At 40.7% G+C, this 27,437-nt stretch overlaps 2 protein-coding genes across 4 annotated transcripts in view; one reads left to right on the top strand and one right to left on the bottom strand.

Moving 5' to 3' along the window:
• Positions 1 to 925: 925 nt before the first annotated feature.
• Positions 926 to 3,919, bottom strand: PDZD11 (PDZ domain containing 11). Of its 2 annotated transcripts, none has more exons than XM_060087063.1 (7): positions 3,836 to 3,919; positions 3,223 to 3,322; positions 2,720 to 2,803; positions 2,397 to 2,453; positions 2,003 to 2,101; positions 1,714 to 1,774; positions 926 to 1,563 (listed from the first exon to the last, which is right to left on the bottom strand). In XM_060087063.1, the coding sequence occupies exons 2-7, from the start codon at positions 3,307 to 3,309 to the stop codon at positions 1,529 to 1,531; spliced, it is 423 nt and encodes a 140-aa protein (XP_059943046.1). In that variant the 5' UTR covers positions 3,310 to 3,322; positions 3,836 to 3,919; the 3' UTR covers positions 926 to 1,528. The 2 variants fall into 2 exon arrangements, with proteins under 2 accessions (XP_059943046.1, XP_059943045.1); XM_060087062.1 differs by having other exon boundaries at positions 3,793 to 3,905.
• A 117-nt stretch (positions 3,920 to 4,036) lies between these two features.
• Positions 4,037 to 27,437, top strand: part of KIF4A (kinesin family member 4A) — a 129,113-nt gene continuing 105,712 nt past the window's right edge. The window contains exons 1-7 of one of the 2 annotated variants that reach the window (XM_060086773.1): positions 4,037 to 4,121; positions 4,226 to 4,622; positions 4,734 to 4,848; positions 8,500 to 8,690; positions 10,088 to 10,180; positions 13,470 to 13,636; positions 13,872 to 13,966. In XM_060086773.1, coding sequence (XP_059942756.1) covers positions 4,503 to 4,622; positions 4,734 to 4,848; positions 8,500 to 8,690; positions 10,088 to 10,180; positions 13,470 to 13,636; positions 13,872 to 13,966 — 781 coding nt within the window. In that variant the 5' untranslated portion in view covers positions 4,037 to 4,121; positions 4,226 to 4,502. The remainder of the gene's footprint in view (positions 4,122 to 4,225; positions 4,623 to 4,733; positions 4,849 to 8,499; positions 8,691 to 10,087; positions 10,181 to 13,469; positions 13,637 to 13,871; positions 13,967 to 27,437) is intronic. The other variant, XM_060086774.1, reaches the window with a different exon arrangement.

The following is a 27,437-nucleotide window of genomic DNA, read 5'->3' as shown; positions in this document are numbered from 1 at the left end:
TTTTTTTTTTTTTTTTTTTTTTTGCAGTACGCGGGCCTCTCACTGCTGTGGCCTCTTCTGCTGTGGAGCACAGGCTCCGGACGCGCAGGCCCAGCGGCCATGGCCCACGGGCCCAGCCGCTCCGCGGCACGCGGGATCCTCCCGGACCGGGGCACGAACCCGTGTCCCCCGCATCGGCAGGCGGACCCCCAACCACTGCGCCACCAGGGAAGCCTGTATTGTGATTTTTTAAATCGAGGTATAGTTGATGTACATAATTGTATTGTGACTTTGAATAAAAAGATCTTTAAGTACAAAAAAATAAAAATAAATAAAAATCAAAATTCAGACATCCAGGCTCCACCTCAGATCAACAGAATTACTCAATGGGGGCAAGGGCCTCAAAATATATATTGAAGCTCCCCAGGATTCTTTCAAGGCAAATTCGGGACTTTCATTATGGGGTACAACTTCGCCCCATACCTCATTAGACAACTTTCTATTCTGAACGGGTATTGTGAACACGCCAATGGAAATGGCGTAAGGCGTGGCCTGGAATCTCTAACAATGGATTGCTAAGAACATAGCAGAAGGTTATTTGGGGGCTGGGGTGAAGACAAGGGGGAAATCAGCAGTCAGTACTGCTCAACCAACCAGGTGGAAATTAGGAAGCAATTTCTTACTGCTGTCCCTGAAAAGAAATGCATCCAAGCCTCTCCCTTAGTTTATGTTCCCGATGAAAGAATCTGGGAAAAGAGAAGACAGAACTATATTAATACTGCCCCCTGCAGAGAAATGGCCACAGCTCATGGGGGAAGGGGTACTGTTTCCTCCAGTACCCCCTCACCCTATACCATTCCTCAGTGATACTGCAGATAAGCTTCCTGGGTCTCCCTAATGTTCTGAGAGAGAGAATTGTGAAGTACATACAGTGTTGCTCTGCTGCTTCTAGTGGCTCCTCTCTTTGGAAGAGCTTTTATTTTTATCTCGAAGGCATTTAACACCCAACCAGTATCATCCAAATCAGTGTCAAGCAACATTTCCTCAGCATTGTTTTACTTTTTTGGAGGGAGAAGATAGAACGAGGGAGTGGGGGAAAATGGGGTTCCACTGGAATCTCCAAAGTGTATGACTGGTAGCATAAGGATGGGATGAGATGGCCAGGCAGATTAGGTGGGAGGCCCCCAAGATTTGTAGACGTTAATGAAAATGACACGACATATGTGGAACTGCCTCGCACATGGTATTCAATAAACGTCAGTTGCCTTCTCTAGCAGGGTTCTCCACAGGCTAAGCGATACCTAGACAGCATCATCCTTCTCCTTCCAGGGAATGAAGCCCACCTAGAAAACTAGGGAACTCAAAGTGCAGTACAGGTGGGATAATGCAGTTGGCCAGCTGGCTCAGGGCAGGGCCTCGCTGTCTCCCCATCCTCCCTACTCCACTCTGCCAGGGTGGGGCTGAGAGTAGAGTTTCCCAAGTGGCTTCCCTGAGGCCTAGCTAGCTCGTCCTAGAAGATTCCATGTGGAGGGCTGTGGGTTGCAACTCTCTAGTGCACAGTCCTCTCTTTCTGGCGGTGATAATCTGGGGGAAAGAAGGAGGAAAAGAGCAGGTTATTTTCCAGCCTGAGCTCCCAACTCCCCATCTCCAACTTGTGGGGCCTCTAGTAATTGGTATTTAAAGAGTTCCTACCGAAGGCCCTGCCAGGTAAGCAAAAAAGAGAGCGGCACTTACTATAGGGAAAGAAGCGGACACGCATGCTGATTTCTCGAGCTGTCTTCAGGATCTCAACAGCCTGGAAGGAACACAGCAGCTTGTACAAATGAAGAGATACAACCCAGGACAGAATCATAACAGAAGGAATGTAGTTTGCCATTCCAACCTTCTGGGTCACTAATAGCTGCTTCCCCCTTAACCAAGAAGAAATTCTTTCTTATCAAGTTACACATCAGGCTAATCTTATCCACTGTGTCCTACCTGGGATGGCTTCTTGCCTCACCACAGCCCAGGGTGCTGTGCTCACCTTGCTGTGCTCAATATCTTGGAAATCCACATCATTCACAGCTAGGACTTGGTCCCCTTCCTGAAGTCCTGCTCGATGTGCATCAGAGTCCGGAATCACCTGTTGGTAAGGAGAGAATATACATGATCAAGGTGGGATAATTTCAAAGAATGTAAGTGAATTAAGTGCTATTCAAACGTAAGGTACTATCGGCTGTGTGTGTGTGTGAGACAATGCAGGGAAACGGTGGCTTGCCAGGTGGGAAGTTTTAAGTGGGCAAGGGTATCCCCACTATGCCCCTTCTATGAGTCTACTAAATCATCCCTCTCCCCAAGCCTTGGGGCATCAGGGTTCTGCAACCTGATAACTTAACAAAGGGAAGTAGCTATCCATATTGCCTACCAGGCACACGCACCTTGGAGATGAAGATGCCTAGCTGGGAGGCCTTTCCTCCTCGGATGTTAAATCCCAACTGTAAGACAAGAGCACAGAATGGGGGCTCAATACAGACCACAAACACAAGACATCTAGTAGCATCACTGTATGACAGCTTGCCTTGTGTCCCTCAGAGAGAAGTCAGAAGTTGTGGAAGTGGCATCTCAGCTTTTCTGCCCATAAAAGTAAGTTTCTTTACCTCCTTACCTGCTTCCCAATCCGTCCCCCCAACTGTGGCTAACTTCTGGGCCTGGTACAGACAAATCTCGCCTGGAATAAGAGGCAACTGTTCCATAAACTCACCTGAGCTCCAGGGGGCTTCTTCAGTGTGATGATACGGGGCAGAAACTGGGTCAACTCATTGTTGTAGTCTGGGTGGTATACCCTCTGCAAGACACAGCAGCCCCAGAAATCTTACTACCGGTCTTACTACCTTCATCTAGAACACAACTGCATCACCCTGAAGCCAGGAGAAGGTGAAGTCATGGACTTAGTTTAAGTAGAACAGATAACACTGTCCAAATAGGTAGACGGATAGCAGTGGGGAAATGCTAGCCACCCAGTAGCTTCCCACTTCTTTACCTCGACAAAATGGAAATCAGGGCTCTGAATTTCCAGAATTCTCTGGTGTAAGTGGACTCTGGCAGGAGGATTCCATAAGAAGTTCCCAATGGGCCCAGTTGCTCAGAATCTAACTTCTGGCTAAGATTCACTGTCCATTGAGCTTTCTAACCCTGCCATCCTACCTTTCATATATCATCCCTTGCCTATGGGGGAAAAAAATCCCTTGTACGGATGGTTCCCACCTCATGAGGAGGAATCCATGCTGGGGGATTCTCATAGGCAGGCAGGAAAACCACCGGGTAGTCATCATAAGGAATCCGGCTGTCCATCTCCAGCAAGGCCCTGAAATGGAAGGGTGAGTCAAAGCTGACGAAAATGGTTCAAAAGGGATAGTAGCCCAGCGAGTTTCAGAAAACAACCCCAACCCATTCCAAGGCTGTCAGTCTCTAGGCCCGGCCCACTTCTAGGTAGGTGATAAACATTTTGGGAGAGAAGGAAGAAAACTATCAACTTAGCTGAATATATGGACTCCAAGCAACCTGTTAGGTACACTATAGAAATGATCTCCTTTCTCACAACAATCCTGCAAAATAGATGTACCGTCTTCGTTCTAGAGAAGAGGAAATCAGGAACGCGTCTAGAAAGATCTGACTACTTTGGAAATTCAAAGGAGTGCTGACTCCAACTATCCACAGGGACTCGGGGCAAGGTACCGCCCCACACTCCCTAATTTGATCAGTAATGGTGGGGGTCCCCAGATCGGCCCTTCCTTTACCACCAGCCACCTTCCAGATACCCGTCCCGCATCGTGCCTGAGTCCTGCGCCCACGGCGCTGTAAAAAAAAATCGTCGTACCACCTCTCCCGCCGGCAGGCCCCAGGAGCGCCGTACTCCTCTCACCATCAATTCAGCCTGGGACCCGGAAGCGGATGCTCAGCTGTGGAAAAAGGGCGGGGTCAGGGTGCGGCGCGCAGGCCCTCCTCCTCCCCAATGCGTCTTCCTGCGCGCGCCGCTTGCGTGCTTCGCGCACAGTTTGTCTGTGCTCCGATTGGCTGGCGCCTCCGAGAGTGATTTGAAACTTGGCGGTTAAAGCTGCGGTTGGGACAGGGCGCCGGGAGACCGGGAAAGGACGTTTAGTTTGGTGAGTTAAGGGGGCACACCTTAGCTCAGGATCTGCCTTTCCCGGTACCCTGGGGCTTTGGTTCTTTGTTGTCGTCTCCGTTGGGCTTCTCCTTTTCATTTCAGACGCCACTTCGCTCTCTTCAGAGGGTCGGCTGACTGGCAGTCCTGTCGTGGCAAAGTCTGAGGGACAGTGACTTTCCCGAGGCAGCGATCCCGCCGGGAGCGGGAGGCTGCCACCGTAAGCTACCGCTGACTTCCCTAACCCACCACACCCTCCGAGGAAGGCCAGAACTGAGGAAGAAAGCCTTCCCACCCCTGCCGACCTACCAAACTTAATCAGCGATCATCTTTCCCCACCCCCCCCCCCCCCCCGCCGCAGAGACGGTGCCGAGGTAGGATCATGAAGGAAGAGGTGAAGGGCATTCCTGTAAGAGTGGCACTGCGATGTCGCCCTCTGGTCCCCAAAGAGATTAATGAGGGCTGCCAGATGTGCCTTTCCTTCGTACCCGAGGAACCTCAGGTGCGTAGCGAGTCCTGGGCCTGCCTCTGAACAGCTGGGGCCAAATGGCAGTGAGGGGCGTGGTCTGGCCTTTCATTTTTTTTCTTACTCCTTGTCCCTTGCCTTCTCTAGGTGGTGGTTGGTACTGACAAATCCTTTACCTACGATTTTGTGTTTGACCCCTCTACTGAACAAGAGGAAGTATTCAATACAGCAGTAGCACCACTCATAAAAGGCGTATTTAAAGGTGAGGCTGTTTGATTCTTCAAACGGTTCTTGAGCATACACTGTGTTAGGCACTGTGATTGGGTGCTGCCAATACAGGAATGGATGAAGCATGAGTCCTGCCTTCAGAAAGCCCACAGCCTAAGAACTAACCCAATATCACTTGTACCCTTGAAGCTAATTTTATACTATATTTGCTTTCTATGGTTCTGCTCATCTTTGACTTGTATATGTTTCTATTTGTTTGTCCTGGAACCTCATTAGATTCTAAGCTGTTTGATGGGTGCTGATGAGGACCTACTTGAGGCCCAGGCACTGCAAAGCCTGTTGAGGGATTCAGAGATAAATAACATAGCTTCTGGGCCCTGGAAGAGTTCAAAGTCCAGGCGTAGGAATGGAAATAGATGACTACATACATACTTTTAAAAAATCTTTTTATATTTTATTGACATTTATCACTTGTGTTTTTTCTTTTGTGAATTTTAAGTTTATTTATTTATTTATTTATTTGGCTGCGTCAGGTCTTAGTTGCAGCACACGGGATTTTCATTGCTGCGTGCAGGATCTTCGTTGCAGCATGCGAACTCTTAGCTGCAGCATGTGGGATCTAGTTCCCTGACCAGGGATCAAACCAGGGCCCCCTGCATTGGGAGCATGGAGTCTTAGCCAGTGGACCACCAAGGAAGTCCCCATACTTTTAAATACATTAGAAATGTTAAACTTTTTGCTCCTATCTTTAAGAAAAAATATTTTTAAAGTTAAAACCTTTGAGATTTCCTAAAGCCCCCGAATACCCTGGCCAGTTAATAATCTTGATTACAGAAGCTAAGGCTTTAGTATTATTGAAGACCATGGCAAAGTTCTGAAGAAGGGAGCAGTGCCTGAGAGGTGTCTAATTGTTATTCTAGTACAGTGGTTATTCAGGATTCAAAGCAGAGGGCTATTTAAAAGAAGTAGAACCATGGCATACTAGTCCCTTAAAGTTGAAAGGGATATTTGTACATCATCTGGTCTAACTTTCCATCCAAAGAAAAATACTTTCTAGCAATATCTCTTAAGTGAACTTCCAGCATCTGGTTAAAATTTTTTTCTTTGACAGGGATATCACTGGCTCATAGGGTAGTCCTGTTGATTGGTTTTGGACAACTCTAATTGTTTTAGATTATATTGAGATGAAATTTGCTTCCCTGTAATTTCTACCCAGTGATGTTAGTTCATCCCTCTAGGCAAACAGAAGCCTTCTTCCAAGCAACAGCTCTTCACATTTTTTTTCACTTCTTTTTTTTTTTGCGGTACGCGGGCCTCTCACTGTTGTGGCCTCTCCCGTTGCGGAGCACAGGCTCCGGACGCGCAGGCTCAGCGGCCATGGCTCACGGGCCCAGCTGCTCTGCGGCATGTCGGATCCTCCCGGACCGGGGCACGAACCCGTGTCCCCTGCATCGGCAGGTGGACTCTCAACCACTGCGCCACCAGGGAAGCCCCTTTTTCACTTCTTAAAATGATGTCATGAGCCATGGCCGCTGAGCCTGCGCGTCCGGAGCCTGTGCTCTGCAATGGGAGAGGCCACAACAGTGAGAGGCCCGCGTACCGCAAAAAAAACACAAAAACAAAAACAAAAGAAGTGGAAAAAAAATGATGTCATGGCTCAGGATACATTGAATACTCTGTTTCAAAGTTTTTAACTATTAAAGCAGTAATCTCCAACTTACAGAAATGTTGCAAGAACAGCATAAAGAACTTTTTTTTCCTGAACCATCTGACTTGAGTTGTTGACCTGATGGCCCCCTGAATACTTCAGTGTATATTTGCTACAAACAAGAACTTCGTCCTACTGTCCTACATAACTACAATACGACCATCAAAATCATGAAATTAGCATTGCTACCTCACTACCATCTGGTCCTCAGACCTCATTCAAGTTTCACCAGTTGTTCCAATAATGTCCTTTGTTGCAAAAGGATCTAGTTCAAAATCATATGTTACGTTTAGTTGTACTACTTCTATAGTCTCCTTTATTATAAAACTCCTTCAGTCTTCTTTTGACTTTGATGATCATGACACTTTTGAAGATCACAGGCCAGTTATTTTGTAAACTGTTTTTCAATTTTGTTTTGTCTGAAGTTTATTTATGATTAGATTCAGGTTGTATCAATATATCTTTAGCAGGAATATCACAGAAGTGATGCTGTATTCTTCTCATTGAATTCTATCAGGCAGCACACGATTTTGATTTGTTCCATTACTATTGATGTTCATTTTGATCATTTGATTAAGGTGGTGTCTGCCAGACTTCTCCACTATAAAGTTAATCTTTTTCCTATTTACATATTTGGAGGACCATTATTTGATTCTAAGTCTCTTCTACTTAACCATCCCTCCTTTCCTTTAGCCATTCCTAAAAAAAATATGGTATCCAGACCCTTCATTATCTTGTTATCTTCCTCAGAATGTACCTTTCACAGCTTAGTAAGAACACTATAGTTCTACTTTAGTATTCTTGACTTGGGAAACTATGAGAATGATAATCTTTAGAGGCAATATAAAGTAGAAAGTGATTCCAATATCTATGTGTTTTGTTAACATTGCTCTCAGTTGCAGAGATAAAGCCAGTATTTTTCAGTCAGGTCAACAGCACCCTGAGTTTTTGTAAAAAGTACTGAAACTTGGTTTCCCCATTTATTACTATATATACATATCTGTGGTATTACAGAAGATTATGGAATGTTATTCTCTTGTCCCAGAGTCATGCCAGGTGATATTAGCAATCTATTACAGTGAAAATATCAATTTAACATCTTAAGATCTTCCAGAACATCAGGGTCTTCATTTAGGTGAATAAGTTCTTTCAAAAAGAAAAAAGGGCCTCCCTGGTGGCGCAGTGGTTGAGAGTCCGCCTGCCGATGCAGGGGATACGGGTTCGTGCCCCGGTCTGGGAGGATCCCATATGCCGCGGAGCGGCTGGGCCCGTGAGCCATGGCCGCTGGGCCTGCGCATCCGGAGCCTGTGCTCCGCAACGGGAGAGGCCACAACAGTGAGAGGCCCGCATACCACAAAAAAAAAAAAAAAAGAAAAAAAAAGAAAAAAAAGCAAAGGACATATATCACATTGAATCATACTTAAATGATGACATTTCTATGAGGAGCCTGATAATACGGTCCAAATGCAGTCTGAGAATTCATATAGGCAAGGATGCTTTCATTGACTGTAAAAAGCAACTTAGTTGCCTTTTCAAATGAAGACTCTGTTAACCAAAGAAATACACGTTGGAAACCCTTCTATTTATGCAGCTTCTAAAACTTTCATTTAATTGCCCTAATTTAGAATTGTTCCAAGTAGAGAGAAAGTAGAATTATAAAACTCTGAATGGCTTTTAGACAGTGACTTGGCCACCTTCATTATCTCAGTCATATCTTTAAGTGTTTTACTTCCTAGCTTTTAAGGGCTATCAAGAGAGGCACACATTCAGGTTTGATATTTTTCTTCTTTGCTTATTTGGAGTAGTGCAAAGTCATGGCACTCAAATAACTTTTCTTTGTGTCTGACATTCCTAAGAGACCCTTGTGTTTAGAGAGCAGTCTCAATTTTGTTACAAGTAATTGCTGAAGGAAGTAGAGTGTATTGATGGGATGAAAATATTTGAGCATCACCGCGCATGTGACTTCTATTTTGTCAGGATACAATGCAACCGTCCTGGCCTATGGGCAAACTGGCTCTGGAAAAACCTATTCGATGGGAGGTGCATACACTGCAGAGCAAGAAAATGAACCAACAGTTGGGGTCATTCCTAGAGTAATACAGCTGCTCTTCCAAGAAATTGATAAAAAGAGTGACTTCGAATTTACTCTGAAAGTATCATACTTGGAGGTAAATGATTTATCTTTAATTATTCTGAATTCAAATTTATCTTTGGGTAGAAAAATAAATACAAATCAGGTTTTTCCTGGCATGACTCAAATTAATAAATTGCATTTTTAGTAAGTTGCATTTTAATAAATTGATAGAGAAAACTTACTGGCTCAGTTGGATCTGGCTCCCACCCAGTTCCTTCCCTGTTGTCAGAATAGTCTGTTTAATCTGATTGTTAGAGGAGTTGGCATTCCCATATAAAAAGATAATAGGAATCCTTTAATTCCAGTTTGGCCTCTATTATTGATTCCCTGTAGAGTCTGTAGAAAAATATTTGATATCCCTTTAGTGTTTCGAGGCTTGAGTGATAATGCTGCTACTCTATGAAGAATGTTATAAAAATTGGGTGAAGTATTGAGCTGTGTAAATGATGACAGAGTGTGTATTCAACAGATATTTATTGAGTACCTACATGTTACAGGCCCTGTTCTAGGTATTTGGGATATATCAGTGAACAAAACAGATAGAAGTCCCTGCCTTTGCGGGTATTTTCATTCTATTATATATCAGTATACAAGTAGACTGACCAGTTATATCTAACCTCATGACACCAGAAGCACATAGTTAGGGAATTTATGGCTTCTGGGAAACTAGCTGGTTGATTCCGTAGCAGTGATAAGATGTCTTATCTTTAAGGAGCAATAAATAAATGTATATAATTTAAACATGCAATTATAAATAGTATGTGAATACTTCATCCTGAAGTTGAATCTCAATATGTTAGTTGGTATAGGAGGTATAGAGGTGGAAGGTGGGGAGTTAAACATCATTAAGATTAACCTTCTTGAAACTCTTGATTAACCCAGTTGTGGCCAAGGTGACCAAATGTAAAAATAACCTAGGAACCTGCTATATTAAATAGTAGCAACAGCAATAATAGCAAACAAACATGGTGCTTACTATGTGCAAACACTGTTTTAGTACTTAAAGTTCTGGTTGTTGTTGAAATATTGGTTGCTACCTCTCCCTTTTGCTTCCCACTTCCACCCTCCACTAAGGACCCATTGCTTACATTTTAACAAAATTGGTGAAGGTGATGTTGTCATGACACCATCAAAGAACTGAATTTGGGCACCCATGTAGCTTTCATTGTGTCTGCTATTCCTGAGAAACATTCTCTCAAGAGAGCAGTCTCAGTTTTGTTACAAGTAATATGTGAATTTATTCCTATGAGTATCAAATGGTTACATGTAGGGTTAAAATCCTTTTCTTAATTATAAAAATAATGTTTGTTGCAAAAAATTTTTTTAATACAGAAAGTCATAAAGAATTTTAAAAATCACCTGTGGTCCCACCACTCCTCAATTACCACTGTTAACATCTTGTTTTTACCACTTTGTTTTCAACAATACCAGATTTACAATGAAGAAATCTTGGATCTTCTGTGCCCATCTCGTGAGAAAGCCCCTCAAATAAATATACGGGAGGATCCTAAGGAAGGCATAAAGGTGTGTTTTTCTCTGATTTGATGTTATTTTAAAATGTTGGCCACTACTAAAGTTCACACTCCTTTTATTTGCCACTGTGGTTTTAAATGACTACTAACATCTCAGTCTTTCAGATTTTGTGTGGTCCTAATTCCCTTTGTTAACCTAGAATTCCTAGATGGGAAATTTTGTGGGGAAGGAAGTTTTATCACCTTCCTATTACCTCTTGAGGGAATGCTAATATCAATTAAATATTTATTGGCTATTTACAGAGTTCTGAGACTGGGCTGTCCAGTATGGTAGCCACTAGCCACAAATGGCTATTTAAACTTAAATGAACTAAAGTTGAATATAATTCGAAATTCAGTCCCTCAGTTACCAGCCACATATCAAGTGCTCAATAGCTACGTGACTAGTGGCTACTGTATTGGATAGCACAGATATAAAACATGGTCATAGTAAATTCTGTTAGACAACACTGTAATAGACATTGTGCTAGATCTCTGGAGTGATATTTAGAAAGTAAAACAATACAAAAATTTTAAATTTATAAGTACCATAGGAAGAAGAGATCGCTTATTTGAGAGGCTTCCATCACATGGTATAGATGTAGGCTGAGGAGCTGTAGCTGAACAAAGTTTGAGGCAAGGTTGGGAGTATTGTATATGGGAGTGGACCAAATCCAGGAGCCAGTGTTGAAAACAGGCAGAGCTTGGTTCTAGCAGCAGCTTGAGTATTCAGGAGTGGGAGAATTTGAGGTGGAAAGTGGATGAGAATAGGGTAGTACAGACTTAGGAAAACTTGGTAAAATAATACCTTATCCATCTTTCTCTCCTTCTCTTCCCTGCAGAGAAAGCTGAAATTTAGGGTGCAGGTGCTTGAGGGGCAGATGCCTATGCTACTGAAATTTTTTTCCTTCTGGGTCGTTAAGTCATTAGCCAGGCACTAAAGCAAGGCTTGAAGAATCAAGACTTAATTTTGAAAGCCTGATAAGCGTGGGATACAGAAAGACAGTTTGGATAGTGGGGATAAGAAACCTGGGTAAAATGCATGCTGTCACCAGAAAGAATGTTGGTACTGAGCCGGCTCTTGACCCAGTACTAAGATCTTTTATATGTCCTATACCAAGGCAGGAATTAAATCCCAAGCACTATTTGAGGGAAAATTTGCAATACAGAGAAGTGTTAAGTTTCTGACTCAAATTGGGAAGGGTAAGGACAAGTTTGTGAGCACTCTTCAGTTGGGATGGATGGAATATAAGTAAGTAAAGAAGTAAGGTTATTCTTGTAGTAAGGAATAGCTTAAGCAGGAAAGCAGAAAATATATTCCTGGGGGTAATAAGACTAGATTGGTCTGTCTGCATTAGAGGATATGGGTTGGGAAGTAATAGGAGATATGTTAGGACCAGATTATGAAGCCAGGCTAAAGAGCTTAGTTTCTTTCCCTGTGAATAGTATGTAAGCTACTTAATACTTCCAAATGAAGGACTGCACTGGCTACTTTTACCAAGTTTTTATCTTATGTATATCTCTGACTAGGTTAGCTCCCGGGAGGTTAGGAGAGTATCTTAAAATCTCTTTGTACCCTCATTATCTAGCATAGGGCTTAGGAGTTTGGTGACATTTTAGGAGGCAGGATTTTCGGAAGGCTAAACAAGAATGGATTGAAAAGGAGAAAAACTAGGATGAGGAAGGAAAATTTAGGGAAACTTTGCCTTATTTTTCAGGCATGAAGTAATATGGGCCTGGATTAGGCAGGTAGATGTGGAAAGGAGAAGGAAACAATGGATACAAAAGAAGAATGACTGGGAGTTGGTGATAGGTGAGATATGGGGGAATAGCAGGAATTAAAGGCGAATCTGAGGTTTTGAGAATAGAGATCTTAGTAGAAACGAAGAAGTAGTGGAGACAATCAGTGTTGGTGGAAGGAAGATGAGTTTAGTTTTATAATTTGCTGATGTCAAAGTGTAAGTAGCAGGCAATTTGAAGTATAAGACTAGAAATTAGGGCCACAGATATAGATTTGGGAGCTATGGGGTAATAAAATCATAGCATATTGAGGCTAGAAGGGACTTCATAATCATCTAGTTCAATCTCCAGAGGCTCCAAGAGATTTTAACTTGTACAAATTCTCCTGGGTAGATACAGTACCAAGCCTAAGACCCTGTTTTCCTGGCTTCCTAATCCAGTGGAAAGTGTACCATGCTATTTTCCCTAGTGAATATGAGGTATAAAATGGGTCCAAGATATAGGGAGGAACACAAGGCCACATGGAGGAGAATGTAGCAAAGAGAAATACCATAGCTATTTGTGTTGCCCTTGCTGTCCTTAGGGCCAAAACTTACCTTCACTTGGGGCTCCCTGGAAGGCACATATCCATTGCTACCATAAAATCTAGAGGTCTTTTGTAGCTCTAGTATTGACTGGCATCCTTGTTTTGGAGGTCCCCAGCAAAGATTGGAGACCTTGGTTTGCAGTGATCACAGAGTTGCTAGTTAAAACTGCCCTTATGGGACTTCCCTGGTGGCACAGTGGTTAAGAATCTGCCTGCCAATGCAGGGGACATGAGTTCGAGCCCTGGTCCAGGAAGATCCCACATGCCATGGAGCAGCTAAGCCCGTGCGCCACAACTACTGAGCCTGCGCTCTAGAGCCTGCGAGCCACAACTACTGAAGCCCACACACCTAGAGCCCGTGCTCCACAACAAGAGAAGCCACCGCAATGAGAAGCCCGTGCACCACAGCAAAGAGTAGCCCCCGCCAGCCACAGCTAGAGAAAGCCCGCACACAGCAATGAAGACCCAACGTAGCCAAAAATAAATAAAATAAAAATTTAAAACAACCCAGCCCTTATTACCATGACTATTTATTAAGGTTCTACTGGAACATCAAGGCATTATTTTTTTTTATTTATTTATTTTTATTTTATTTTTTAATAAATGTATTTATTTATTTATTTTTGGCTGTGTTGGGTCTTCGTTTCTGTGCGAGGGCTTTCTCTATTTGTGGCAAGCGGGGGCCACTTCATCGCGGTGTGCAGGCCTCTCACTGTCGTGGCCTCTCTTGTTGCGGAGCACAGGCTCCAGACGCGCAGGCTCAGTAGTTGTGGCTCACGGGCCTAGTTGCTCCGCGGCATGTGGGATCTTCCCAGACCAGGGCTCGAACCCGTGTCCCCTGCATTAGCAGGCAGATTCTCAACCAATGCGCCACCAGGGAAGCCCAAGGCATTATTATTTAAACCACCAATCCTTATATTTCTGATGAAGTATTTGAAGTCGAATCATAAGAGAGTTTTTTCTTTCTCTGAATTAGATTGTGGGACTCACTGAGAAGACTGTTTTAGTCGCCCTGGATACTGTTTCCTGTTTGGAGCAGGGCAACAACTGTAGGACTGTGGCCTCCACAGCTATGAACTCCCAGTCATCCCGATCTCATGCCATCTTTACAATTTCCATAGAGCAAAGAAAGAAAAGTGACAAGTAAGTTCAAGTTACAAGTAAGAGTCAAGATTTTTAACATTAGTTCTACTAAAGTTGAATAATAGGTTGCTTCTTGATTTGAAAAATAACCAGACATTAGTACTCTGAGCATGAGTAATGAATGGAGCCATTTGGACTGACATGAAAGAAAATGAGAGCCGGCATGTGAGCTTTGATACTCAACCTACTCTCAAGCTTGTGTACCATTCTCACTTGTGTCCTGTTATCATCACAGGAATAGCAGCTTTCGCTCCAAGCTGCATCTTGTAGACCTTGCTGGATCAGAAAGACAGAAGAAAACCAAGGCCGAAGGGGATCGTCTAAAAGAGGGTAAGAATAATTAAGGCTACAGTCGTAGATAAAAACTTCTAGTACTCTCATTGCTATTGTTGGTGTCTTGACTGGAATATTTCAGGTCACATTCTAACAGTAGCTACAATTCAAGTTTGAGGCTGATTTCAGAAACAGTGAAAAATTGTTTCTCTCCCTTGCACTCATTTTCTAATTTAGGTATGAGATTTGGATCTGGTCCTTGGTTTGGTTTCATCTGGCCCAGGCAAGTTTTAGTTTTGTTTTGTTTTACCCCCAACTACTTATAATTAAAATCAATATCCTGATTCTGTCATCCCAAGTATTCACTATCCTTCCCAGATGTTGTCACTTATAAACCTCATCAGCATGGTTTCCATATCTTCATTTAAGTGGTTGGATATAAATGATGAAGCTCCTAAGGCTAGGAGAACCCCATGGTATATGCTATTAGAAACCTGCGTCTAGCATGATAATGACCTGGTAATCTGCATGCTTTGGGAATGGTCTTTCAAGCAGTTATTAATCTAGCTAACAAAAATTAACAACCAGCTCCCATTTCTCAATTTTGTGCTTAAGGATCTCATAAAAGATTTTGTCAAATGCCTTGCTAATGTCCAGATATACTATATGTCTACCATATTTTTCATAGCTACCAGCTTAGTAACAGTACAAAAAAGAAATAAGGATTAGCCTAAATTGACTTTTTCTAAGTGAATTCAAGCTGGCATCTAGTGCTTATTCTTCCATTTCTAGGTTCTTGCAAGCCATCCCTATAATAATCTAGAAGACATATCAAACTGACTGGTCTGTAATTTATGGAATTAATTTACCTCTCTTTTTTCGGAAATTGAAGTTACATCTGCCCAGTCTTCCGGAACATCCTTCTCTGTGATTCCTCAAATATCATTGACATAGCTTCAGTGTTCTTGTTTGAAATTACTCTCAGTTCCCTCAGCTATAATTCATCTGGTACAAGACATTTGAACTCTTATTAAAGTAGTTGAGTTCTTGCTTACTACCTTACTACAATGAGTTCTTTACTCATATTGGGCTTCAGTTCCCTCTTGGGAACTGAGAAGGCAGAAGCAGAAATAGTAATTGAGGAATTTTACCTCTTTGTCATTTATCATTATTATACTGCTGGCACAGGGCAGAGACCTATTTCTTCCTCATTCAGCTTTTTGTTCCGAATGTATTTAAAAGTGCCCTTTTTGTTCTATGTTTGTACTTTGAGATTTATCCTTCTAAGACTAGTTTTAAAGGTTCTTTTGCCTCCTCTATCTTTTTTTAGGTGTACAGTCTGAGGATTTTTTGTTTTTTTAATTAATTTATATATTTATTTTTGGCTGTGTTGGGTCTTTGTTGCTGCACGCAGCCTTTCTCTAGTTGCGACAAGCAGGGGCTACTCTTCATGGCGGTGCGCGGGCTTCTCATTGCAGTGGCTTCTCTTGTTGTGGAGCACGGCTCTAGGCACTCAGGCTCAGTAGTTGTGGCACACGGGCTTAGTTGCTCTGCCGCATGTGGGCTCTTCCCAGACCAGGGCTCGAGCCCGTGTCTCCTGCGTTGGCAGGCGGATTCTTAACCACTGCGCCACCAGGGAAGCCCTCTGAGTTTTTTTTAACAGCTTTATTGAGATATAATTCACATGCCATAAAATTCACCTGTTTAAACTGTACATTTCAATGGACTTTTGTATATTCAGAGTTGCGCAGCCATCACCACAATCTAATTTTAGAACATTTTCATCACCTCCAAAAAGAAACTCATACCCATTAGCAGTCACTCCCCATCCCAGCCCCCTTTTCTAGCCCTAGGCAACCACTAACCTATATTTCATACAAATGGAATCCTATAATTTATGGTCTTTTGTGACTGTCTTATTTCACTTAATATAAGGTTTTCAAGGATCATCCATGTTGCAGTGCATATCATCACTTCATTTTATTGCTAAATCATATTCCATTGTACAGATATACAACATTTTGTTTGCCCATTCATCAGTTGTATCCAATTTGACTATTTTGAATATTGCTCTGTGAACATCTATATATAAGTTTTTGTGTGGACAAGTGTTTTAATTTCTCTTTAGGTATAACCGAGGAGTGTTATACGTGGGTCATATGGTAGCTGTTTAAATTTCTTTTAAAAAAATTAATATGTAATTAATATACCATAAAACCCACTTTTTTAAAGTGTACAATTCAGTGATTTTTTAGTATATTCACAAAGTTGTACAACTATCACCACAATAAATTTTAGAATATTTTCATCACCCCCAAAAGAAACCTATACCCATTAGCAGTCACTCATGTTTTTCCATTGTCCACCCCCTGCCACCCCACCTCCAGGCAGTGACTAATTCTTCTGTCTTTATGGATTTGCCTATTCTGGACATTTCATATAAATGTAATCATGCAATATGTGATCTTTTGTGACTGGATTCTTTCATTTAACATCTTTTCAAGGTTCATCATGTTGTAACATGTATCAGTACTTCATTCCTTTTTATTGCCAAACAATATTCCACTACATGAATATATTAAGTTTTTATTTATCCATTCATTTGTTGACGGACATTTGGGTTGTTTCCACTTTTGGTTTTTATAGTAATGCTGCTATGAGCACTGATGTACAAGTTTTCGTGTGGATGTGTATTTTTATTTCTCTTGGGTATACACCTAAGTGGAATTGCTCAGTCAAATGATAACTCTATGTTTAACTTTTTGAAGAACTGTCAGACTGTTTTTCATAGCAACTGTACCTATTCTACCTTCTTACCAGCAATATATAAAGGATTGTAATTTCTCCATATTCTTAGTTTTATTATGTCTTTAATTATAGCCATCCTAGTGAGTATGAAGTGGTACCTCATTGTGGTTTTGGTTTGCATTTCCCTGACGGCTAATAATGTTTCATGCGCTTCTTGGCAATTCGTGTATCTTCTTTGGAAAAATGTCTATTCAGATTCATTGCCCATTTTTTAAATTGGGTTATTTATCTTTTTATTGTTGAGTTGTGTGTGTTCTTTACACATTCTGGATACTAGCCCCATATCAGTTATATTATGCTTTGCAAATGTTTTCTTCCATTCTTTGGGTTGCTTTTTCACTTTATTGATGGTGTCCTTTGAAGCACACATTTAAAATTTTTAGATGAATTCCATTCATCTGTTTTTTCTCTTGTTGCTTGGTGTTTGGCATCATATCTAAAACATCATTGCCTAATCCAAGGTCACAAAGATTTACGTCTCTGTTTTCTTCTAAGAGTTTTATAGTTTTCAATGTTAAATATAGGTTGGAGATCCATTTAGAGTTAATTTTTGTATATAGTGTAGAGTGGCAGTCCAAACTTTAATCTTTTGCATGTAGATATTCAGTTATCCCAGCATCATTTGTTGAAAAGACTATTCTTTACCCATTGAATTGTCTTGGCATCCTTGTCAAGAAGCAGTTGGACTCTCAGTTCTATTCCATTCATCTATATGTGTATCCTTATGCCATTACTACACTGTCCTCATTACTGTAGCTTTGTAATAAATTTTGAAATGGGGAAGCGTGAGGGCTCCAACTTTGTTCTTTTTCAAGATTGTTTTGGCTGTTCTGGGTCCTTTGCATTTTCATATGAATGTTAGGGTCAGCTTGTCATATTCTGCAAAGAAGCCAGCTGGGATTTTCACAGGGATTGTGTTGAATCTGTAGGTCAATTTAGGGAGTGTTGGCATCTTTCAGTTCTTTCAAGTCCTTCAATTCATAAACATCAGATGTCTTTCCATTTATTTAGGTCTTCTTTAATATCTTTCAATAGAATTTTTTTTAATTTTCAGAGTACAAGTTTTACACTTCTTTTGTTAAATTTATTCCTAAATATTTTATTCTCTTCAATGCTTTTGTAAATGGAATTGTTTTTACTTAATTTCATTTTCTAACTATTTATTGAGCTTTGTATATTGATCTTGTGCCTGCAAGCTTGCTAAGCTTGTTATTTCTAATAGTTTTTTGATGGATTCTTCAGGATTTCTGTTTACAAAATCATGTCATCTTTGAACAGAGATGGTTTTACTTCTTCCTTTCTGGTCTGGATACCTTTATTTCCTTTTCTTGCTTAACTGTCCTGGCTAGAACCTCCAGTACAGTGTTGAATAGAAGTGGCGTGAGTGGATGTTGTTGTCTTGTTCCTGACCTTAGGGGAAAAGCATTCAGTCTTTTTTTTTTTCTTTTTTTTTTGCGGTACGCGGGCCTCTCACCGATGTGGCCTCTCCCGTTGCGGAGCACAGGCTCCGGATGCACAGGCTCAGCGGCCATGGCTCATGGGCCCAGCCACTCTGCGGCATGTGGGATCTTCCCGAACCGGGGCATGAACCCGTGTCCCCTGCATCGGCAGGCGGACTCTCAACCACTGCGCCACCAGGGAAGCCCCAGTCTTTTACTATTAAGTATGATGTTAGCTGGGGGGTTTTCACAGATGCCCCTATCAGGTTGAGGAAATTCCCTTCTATACCTAGTTCATTGAGCGTTTTTATCATGAATTTGTCAAATGTTTTTTCATCATCTATTGACATGATCACGTTATTTTGGTTCTTCTGTTGGTATATTACATTAATTGCTTTTTGGATGCTAAACCATCTTGTATTCCTAAAATAAATCTAACTTACTGTTTTTATACCTTTAATGACTTTACTGGACTAATTCTACAACTCCCCATAGTTTGTGGTCACAGAAGTGTCTGCTCAGTTATTTTAGTAGTTAGCTAGTGATTGGTCTCATTTCCTTAAATGCCTTGAACCTATAACTCTGCCACCATTTGTCTAGGGCTCTGAGTTTGTGTTGCGGCTTACCTTCAATGCTAAGGTTCTTTACAATCTGTCTTAGTCTTTACTTCTTGAGCAGGGTCTCAGAGTCAGCCAGAGGTACAAGATGAGGGCCTTTTAGGTCTTTACTGACATTTTTAGGTCTTTCCTGAGCATGCACATGGCTTTCTCCAGCAATATATCAGAGCTTTTTAAAGTCCCCAGTGGACTAGAGGTGGGATAGGGACAGTGGGAGGGAGACGCAAGAGGGAGGGGATATGAGGATATATGTTTACGTATAGCTGATTCACTTTGTTATAGAGCAGCAACTAATACAACAATGTAAAGCAATTATACGCCAATAAAGATGTTAAAAAATAAATTAAATAAAATAAAGTCCCCAGTGGAGGGACTTCCCTGGTGGTGCAGTGGTTAAGAATCCGCCTGCCAGTGCAGGGGACATGGGTTCGAACCTTGGTCCGGGAAGATCCCACATGCCGTGGAGCAACTAAGCCCGTGCGCCACAACTACTGAGCCCACGTGCCACAACTACTGAAGCCCGAGTGCCTAGAGCCCATGCTCTGCAACAAGAGAAGCCACCACAATGAAAAGCCCGTGCACTACAACGAAGAGTGGCCCCCACTTGCTGCAACTAGAGAAAGCCCGCACACAGCAACAAAGACCCAACACAGCCAAAAATAAATAAATAAATTTATTTTTAAAAAAATTATAAAAAAATAAAGTCCCCAGTGGACATTTCACTCCCCAGATCTTCCTTTTAAGTTTTCAGCCAAGCTCTTGTTTGACCATGGCTATTAAGTTGGGTGTGTATCATCACCAGATATTTTTCTATATACGTATATATATATGCACATTTAGTAATACATTTGTTATATGCCTTTTAAAATTTTGGCATTGCTAAATCAATTTATTTCCTTTTAATTACACAAGTAATACATGAATCAATTCCTGGTATACAAACATAAGCAATATGGATGAAGATAAAATCCCCCTTGATTTACCACCTAATCCTAATCTAGAGGTAACTACTTTTACCTGCTTGGTGGGTAGCATTCAAGTTTTTCTATGTATATATTTTTATTGGTGTTTCCTGTTGGGTTTTTTTTTTTTTTGCGGTATGCGCCTCTCCTGTTGCGGAGCACAGGCTCTGGACGCGCAGGCTCAGCTGCCATGGCTCACGGGCCTAGCTGCTCTGTGGCATGTGGGATTTTCCTGGACCGGGGCAGGAAGCCGTGTCCCCTGCATCGGCAGGTGGACTCTCAACCACTGCGCCACCAGGGAAGCCCTTTCCTCTTGTTTTTAAAGATAGATGCTATCACACTTCATATATTGTTTTTCAGCTTGCTTTTATCTCAGCAATATATGTTTGAAATCTTTTTGTATTAGTATATAAGTCTACCTCATTTTTACAACTGCTATCTAGGATTCCACAGTATACAAAGTCTACCTTTAGTTTAACTATTCCTATTTTGACTGACATTTAGGTTGTTCAGTTTCTGGCTATTGCAAAATGATGCCTCAGTCAATAGCCTTGTATGTGATATACAAGTGAGAGTATTCTCTAGGTTATATACGTGGAAGAGGAATTGCTAGTTTGAAGGGTGTGCACATTTCAGATTTTTAAATACTGCTAAATATTGTCCTCTAAAATGTCTGTCCCAGTATGCACATACCTACAATATATGAGACTGTTTCACTGTACCGTTGACAATATTGGATATTATTGACCTTTTTTTATTTTCCCCTATCTTGAACATTGCATGTTATTTTTTTAGAACTTGTATTTCCCCAATTACTTATGAAATTAAGCATCTTTTTATGTTACTGGCCATTTCTCTTTCCATTTCTGTGAATTCCCTGCTCATACCCTTTGTTTTGATTTGGTTTTTTTCTTTCAGGTTGACTTTTTCTTGTTTTTCTTGTTATTTTTCCTGTTGACTTTAGGAGTTGTTTCTGTATTCTAGATATTAATCCCTTGTTGCATATATTTTTCTTAGTCTCATTTTTTAACTTTGTTAATCTTTTGATTCATGTCTTATGTGTGTATTTCTTCCTATATACTTTTTTCTTGAGGTAAAGTTTATACGCAATAAAATGCACATATTTTAAATGCTCAATTTCTTGAGTTTTGATAGTTGTATGCCCTCATGTAACTACCAACCAAAACATGATAAAAAACATTTCCATCTCCCCTAGAAAGTTCTCTTGTGCTCTTTCCAGTCAATCCACCCTTCCCACATTCCAGTTTAAGCAACCACTTTCTGACTTCTGTCACCATAGATTAATTTTACATGTTCTTAGACTTCATATAAATGGAATAATATAATTTTTTCATGTGTCTGGCTTCTTTTGCTCAACTTAAGATTTTTTGGGCAGATTTTTTTCATGTTCTTGCTTTGATTAATAATGTGTTCCTTGGGCTTCCCTGGTGGCGCAGTGGTTGAGAGTCTGCCTGCTAATGCAGGGGACACGGGTTCGTGCCCTGGTCTGGGAGTATCCCACGTGCTGCGGAGCGGCTGGGCCCGTGAGCCACAACTACTGAGCCTGCGCGTCTGGAGCCTGTGCTCCGCAACAAGAGAGGCCGCGATAGTGAGAGGCCCGTGCACCACGATGAAGAGTGGCCCCCGCTTGTCACAACTAGAGAAAGCCCTTGCACGGAAACAAAGACCCAACACAGCAAAAATAAATAAATTAATTAATAAACTCCTACCCCCAACATCTTTAAAAAAAAATAATGTGTTCCTTTGTACTGCTGAGTAGTATTCCATTATATGATTATACCACTATTTGTTCTTCAAGTTTCCTATTGATGGAAATTAGGGTTATTTCCAGTTTTTAGCTATTATGAATAAGGCTGCCCTGAACATTCGTGTACAGGTCTTTTTGTTAACATACATCTTCATTTCTCTTGGGTAATTACCTAGGAGTGGAAGAGGTAGATATATGCTTCATTTTATAAGAAAGTGCCTAACAGTTCTGTAATATGGTTTGTACTGTTTTATACTCCAGCAATGTTATTGAAAGTTCCATCTTATCACAGCTTCATAAATAAAGATGGTGTCTTAGAAATTCTAGTGGGTGTCAAATACATCTCATCATAGTTTTTTGTTGTTTGTTTTTGTTTTTGTTTTGTTTTGTTTTGTTTTGCTGCGCCACGCAGCTTGTGGGATCTTAGTTCCCAGACCAAGGACTGAACCTGGGCCACGGCAGTGAAAGCGCTGAGTCCTAACTACTGGACCGCCAGGGAATTCCCCATCATAGCTTTTTAAAAAAATTTTATTAAAGTATAGTTGATTTACAATGTTTTGTTAATTTTTGCTGTACAGCAAACTGACTCAGTTTATACATATATATATATATTCTTTTTCATATTCTTTTCCATTATGGTTTATCATAGGATATTGACTATAGTGTGCTATACAGTAGGACCTTGTTGTTTAATATAATAGCTTACATCTACTAATCCCAAACTCCCAATCCTTCCCTCCCCTACTCCCTCCTCCCCCTTGGCAACCACAGGTTTGTTCTCTATGTCTGTGAGTCTGTTTCTCTTTCATAGGTATGTTCATTTGTGTCGTATTTTAGATTCCACATATAAGTGATATCATATGGTTATTTGTCTTTCTCTTTCTGACTTACTTCACTTAGTATGATAATCTCTAGGCTCATCCATGTTGCTGCAAATGGCATTATTTCATTCTTTTTTATGGTTGAGTAGTATTCCATTATATATATGTACCACATTTCCTTTATCCATTCATCCATCAATGAACATTTAGGTTGTTTCCATGTTTTGGCTATTGTGAATAGTGCTGCTATGGACATAGGGGTGCATGTATCTTTTTGAATTATAGTTTTGTCTGGATATATGCCCAGGAGTGGGATTGCTGGATCATATGGCAACTCTATTTTTAGTTTTTTGAGGAACCTCCATACTGTTTTCCATAGTGGCTGTACCAACTTACATTTGTACCAATAGTGTAGGAGGGTTCCCTTTTCTCCACACCCTCTCCAGCATTTGTTATTTGTAGGCTTTTTAATGATGGCCATTCTGACCAGTGTGAGGTGGTATCTCATTGTAGTTTTGATTTGCACAAAAATTTTAATTTTGATGAAGTTCAGTTTATCGTTTTTTTTCTTTAATGCTTAGAGCTGTTGGTATCCTATCCAAGAAACCTTTGCATACCCAAAGTGATGACAATAATTTCCTATGTTTTCTACTTGAAGCTTTATAGTTTTAGCTTTTACATTAGTTGTATAATCTATCTTGAATTAGTTTTTGGTTATAAAGTGAGATAGGGGGTGAAGATCATCCTCCACCCCCCATGAATATCCAGTTCTTTTAGCACCGTTTATTAAAAAGAAGGTCCTTTACCTACTGAATTGACTTAGTATCTTAGTGTATTGAGTTGACCATATGTGTGTGTGTCTATTTCTGGACACTATTCTGCCCTATTAGTGAATTTGTTTATTCTTAAACCTTTTATTTATTTTTTTATTTTTATTATTTATTTATTTATCATTTATTTATTTATTTATTTATTTTTGGCTGCGTTGGGTCTTTGTTGCTGCATGAGGGCTTTCTCTAGTTGCTGCGAGTGGGGGCTACTCTTTGTTGCAGTGCGTGGGCTTCTCATGACGGTGGCTTCTCTTGTTGCGGAGCACGGGCTCTAGGCGCACAGGCTTCAGTAGTTGTGGCACGCAGGCTCACTAGTTGTGGCTCACAGGCTCTAGAGTGCAGGCTCAGTAGTTGTGACACACGGGCTTAGTTGCTCCGCGGCATGTGGGATCTTCCCGGACCAGGGCTCGAACCCGTGTCCCCTGTATTGGCAGGCGGATTCTTAACCACTGCGCCACCAAGGAAGTCCCAAACCTTTTAATAAATACAGTTCATCACAGTATATTTTAATCTCTGGGAGGGCAAGTTTCACCTCACTTTTCTTTTATCAGAACTGTTTTGATTATTTTCTTGTCCAGGTGAATTTTAGAATCAAGTTGTCAGGTTCTGTGAAAAATCTTTTTGGGATTTTTATTGAGAACTTAAATTCAGCTTATAGATTAAGTATAACTGAGCCTACCCATCCATGAGCATGATCTCTCCGCATTTATTCAAGTCTTCTTTTATGTCTTTCAGTAAGCTTTGTAGTTTTCTTAATGTAATTCTTACACCACATATCCTGGTAGGCCTATTCTGGAATATTATAGTTTTTGTTGCTATTTGAATACCTCTTTTTCTATTTTTATTTTCTAATCCTGTTTAAGAAAAGTATTAATTTTCAAATTTCCATCTTATATCTAACCACATGTCTGAATTGCATTCTTAGTTTCTCATAATTTGTCAGTTGTGTTTCTTGGATTTTCTAGGTAGGTATTCACATTATTTTCAAGTACATACTTTGGCCTCTTCCTTTCCAACATTTATATCTTATTTCTTTTCATATCTTTTTCAGTGTAGGGTTGAATAGTACCAATGATAGTAACCATTCTCATCTTTTTTTTTCTTTTTTCTTGCTCTAACCAGAACATTGCTAGTGTTTCACCTTAATCTACTGGCAGATAGCCTTTATCAAGTTAAGGAAGTGACCTTTTAGTCCTAGTTTGCTAAGAATTATATATTTTTAAAATAAGAAATGAGTATTGAATTTTATCATTGTTTGGGAATTAATGAACATGTAGTTTTTCTTTTTTTCAACCTATTGATAGAATAAATTGTAAAAATAAATTTTCTGTCATTGAATCATCCCCAATTGATCATGATAAATTACTCTTTCTGTACATTGCAGGATTCACATACTAGTTTCCAATTTAGGGTATTTATATATCTGTTCCTATGAGAGAGTAACCTATAATTTTTTTTTGTATGTATGCTCTCCTTGTTTTGGTTCGAAGATTTTGCCAAGTTTATATATATATATATATATATATATATATATATATATATATATATATATATATATATATATATATATTTAATTTATTTTTGGCTGCATCTGGTCTTCGTTGCTGTGTGCAGGCTTTCTCTAGTTGTGGTGAGCGGGGGCTGCTCTTCGTTGCGGTGCGCAGACTTCTCATTGCGGTGGCTTCTCTTGTTGCAGAGCATGGGCTCTAGGCACACGGGCTTCTGTAGTTGCAGCACGCGGACTCTAGAGCACAGGCACAGTAGTTGTGGCACACGGGCTTAGTTGCTCCACGGCATGTGGGATCTTCCCAGACCAGGGATTGAACCTGTGTCCCCTGCATGGGCAGGCGGATTCTTAACCACTATGCCACCAGGGAAGTCCCAAAAGGTCTATTTAAAACTATACATTTTCCTCTAAGTACCACTTGGATATAATCGTATAATTTTGAGAAATAGTACTCTAACTGTTCATTTTTAAATAGGAGATTTCCTTTTTAATTTCCTCTTTAACCTAAGAGTTAGGTAGAAGGTGTCTCTGTGTATTCTTTTGTTGTTAATTTCTGATTTATTGCATTATGATCAGTGAATGTGTGTGATTTCTGTTTTTTGAAATTTTGTCTGACTCTTGTTTGAGCTTTGTTAATATTCCATGTATATTTGAAAAGAGTGTGTTTTTTGTTAGGTATATAGTTCTATGTATACCTATTAGATAAACTCATTAATTGTATTATTCAGAGTCTCCATGTCCTGTCTTGTTATTTACTTAATATGCTATTTTCTTACATTATGACCAAGGATTTGTCAATTTCTCCTTGTATTTCTTTATGTATTATATATATATATATATATATATATATATATTTTTTTTTTTTTTTTTTTTTTTTTTTTTGCGGTACGCGGGCCTCTCACTGTTGTAGCCTCTCCCGTTGCGGAGCACAGGCTCTGGATGCGCAGGCTCAGCAGCCATGGCTCATGGGCCTAGCCGCTCCGTGGCATGTGGGATCTTCCCGGACTGGGACACGAACCCGTGTCCCCTGCATCGGCAGGCGGACTCTCAACCACTGCGCCACCAGGGAAGCCCCCTGTATTATATATTTTTAAGCTATGTTGCTAGCTGCGTTAAGTGTCATGGCATATATCTTCTTAGATGATTATGTCTATTTTGTCTGATTAATATATCTTCACCTACTTTCTCTTTGTTAGCCCTTGCTTGGTATGTCTTTTTGCGTCCCTTAATTGAAACCATGTATCTTGAGTTCATTCATTCATTCATTCATTTATGCCCAATCGGGTGTTCTCTTTTAACAGAAGGTTTTATTCTACATGTTTTTATGTTTGTGCTTGGACTTATGCCTGCCATATCATTGGCTACTAGCCCAATGGCCTACTCCTACTTTGGTACTACAACCAATTACCTTGATTGTTGTCCGAAGGCTCCCTCTTGTTTGCTGGATCCACTACCTTCAAGTCTACACTACCCCTAGAGTTGGTGCCACCTTTTCATAGCAGTTCTCCTGTATATTTTTTCTTCTGTTAGTCCAATTCACCTGCTTTCAGTCTCAAGGATTTTGCCATTTCTGATCCACCAGTGATAGATTCAGAAGTGGCTGCTGGGCCATTCCAGATTGGTAGGTGGCAGATTTAATAAGCAAGGGAACTTAACATGAGGCTTGTGTTGGGCAGCTGCAAGACAAGTGGATCTCCACACCTGCCCACCAGAATCTTAAAGTTTATATAGAGGCTTAACTGAGTTTAGTCATGTACACTGTCCATATGGCCTCAATACGACCTTACTCTCTCGAGACTGCATTCTTGAAAATGGCTCTAGCTGTGGGAATGGTGGACAGCACATAAGTTGCAAGGACAGGGAAGGGGATGAGGAGCCCCCAAATGCCCAGGTCCATTTCATGGATCAATCTGTGGTAATATCCTCTCCAGTATTACTGAGTCCAAGCTTGAACTGCTCGCTGCACAACAGGCCAATAAATAGAAAGATGCATTGTTGGGGCAAAGAATAGTGACTTTATTCGGAAAGCCAGCAGATCAAGAAGACGGTGGACTAGTATCCCAAAGAACCATCTTCCCGGAGTTAGAATTCAAGCTTCTCTTATACTAAAAGGGGTGCGTGTGTATGGTTGTTGCTACAAACTTCTTGGTGCCAGAATCCATTGATCTTGTAGCTGTCTAAGTAGGTCTGGTCACAGTGTTCCTATAAACCTCCAATAAGACAAATGGTATTCTCTGTTCTGCAACATTTTATCTCTATATGAATGGAAAAGTGTTACATCTTTAAAGGGCAGAGCCTTGAGAATGGGCTATCCTGTATATTTCAGGCTACAAGCAACATTCTTAACTTGTAGCAAAAGCAATAGAATACAAAGGTTAAAGTAAAAGAAACAGATCCGTTATGGAATCAGATTTGTTCTTCCCCATTACACCATGACCTCCTCCAACATTACCATCCTTCTCCAGAAGTCTCTTCAGGTCTGGATGGTGTGATTAGGGCCAATTGTCCCCTTCTGAACTGTGGTCTTTGATATAAAAGGCTCAGATGGGCTGGCTTTCAGTCACATGCCCACTCTGAACTACAGGTGGGGTCAAATACTCCACCCTCTCTCCAAGTAAACCCATAGATTGAGGGTTGGGGAGAGAATAATTTTAAGTAAAACGTGCTGTTTCCAGAAGAAGGGTCAAACTACACTGAGTAAACAAAAAGTATATGTGCCTATTAGCAGTAAATAATGGTTCATTCAAGTCATTTAGATAATTAAATGCCAAAAGTA

Source organism: Mesoplodon densirostris, chromosome X (genome assembly GCF_025265405.1).
Source record: "Mesoplodon densirostris isolate mMesDen1 chromosome X, mMesDen1 primary haplotype, whole genome shotgun sequence".
Lineage (NCBI taxonomy): Eukaryota > Metazoa > Chordata > Mammalia > Artiodactyla > Ziphiidae > Mesoplodon > Mesoplodon densirostris.
This window is presented reverse-complemented; position numbering and strand designations above follow the sequence as displayed.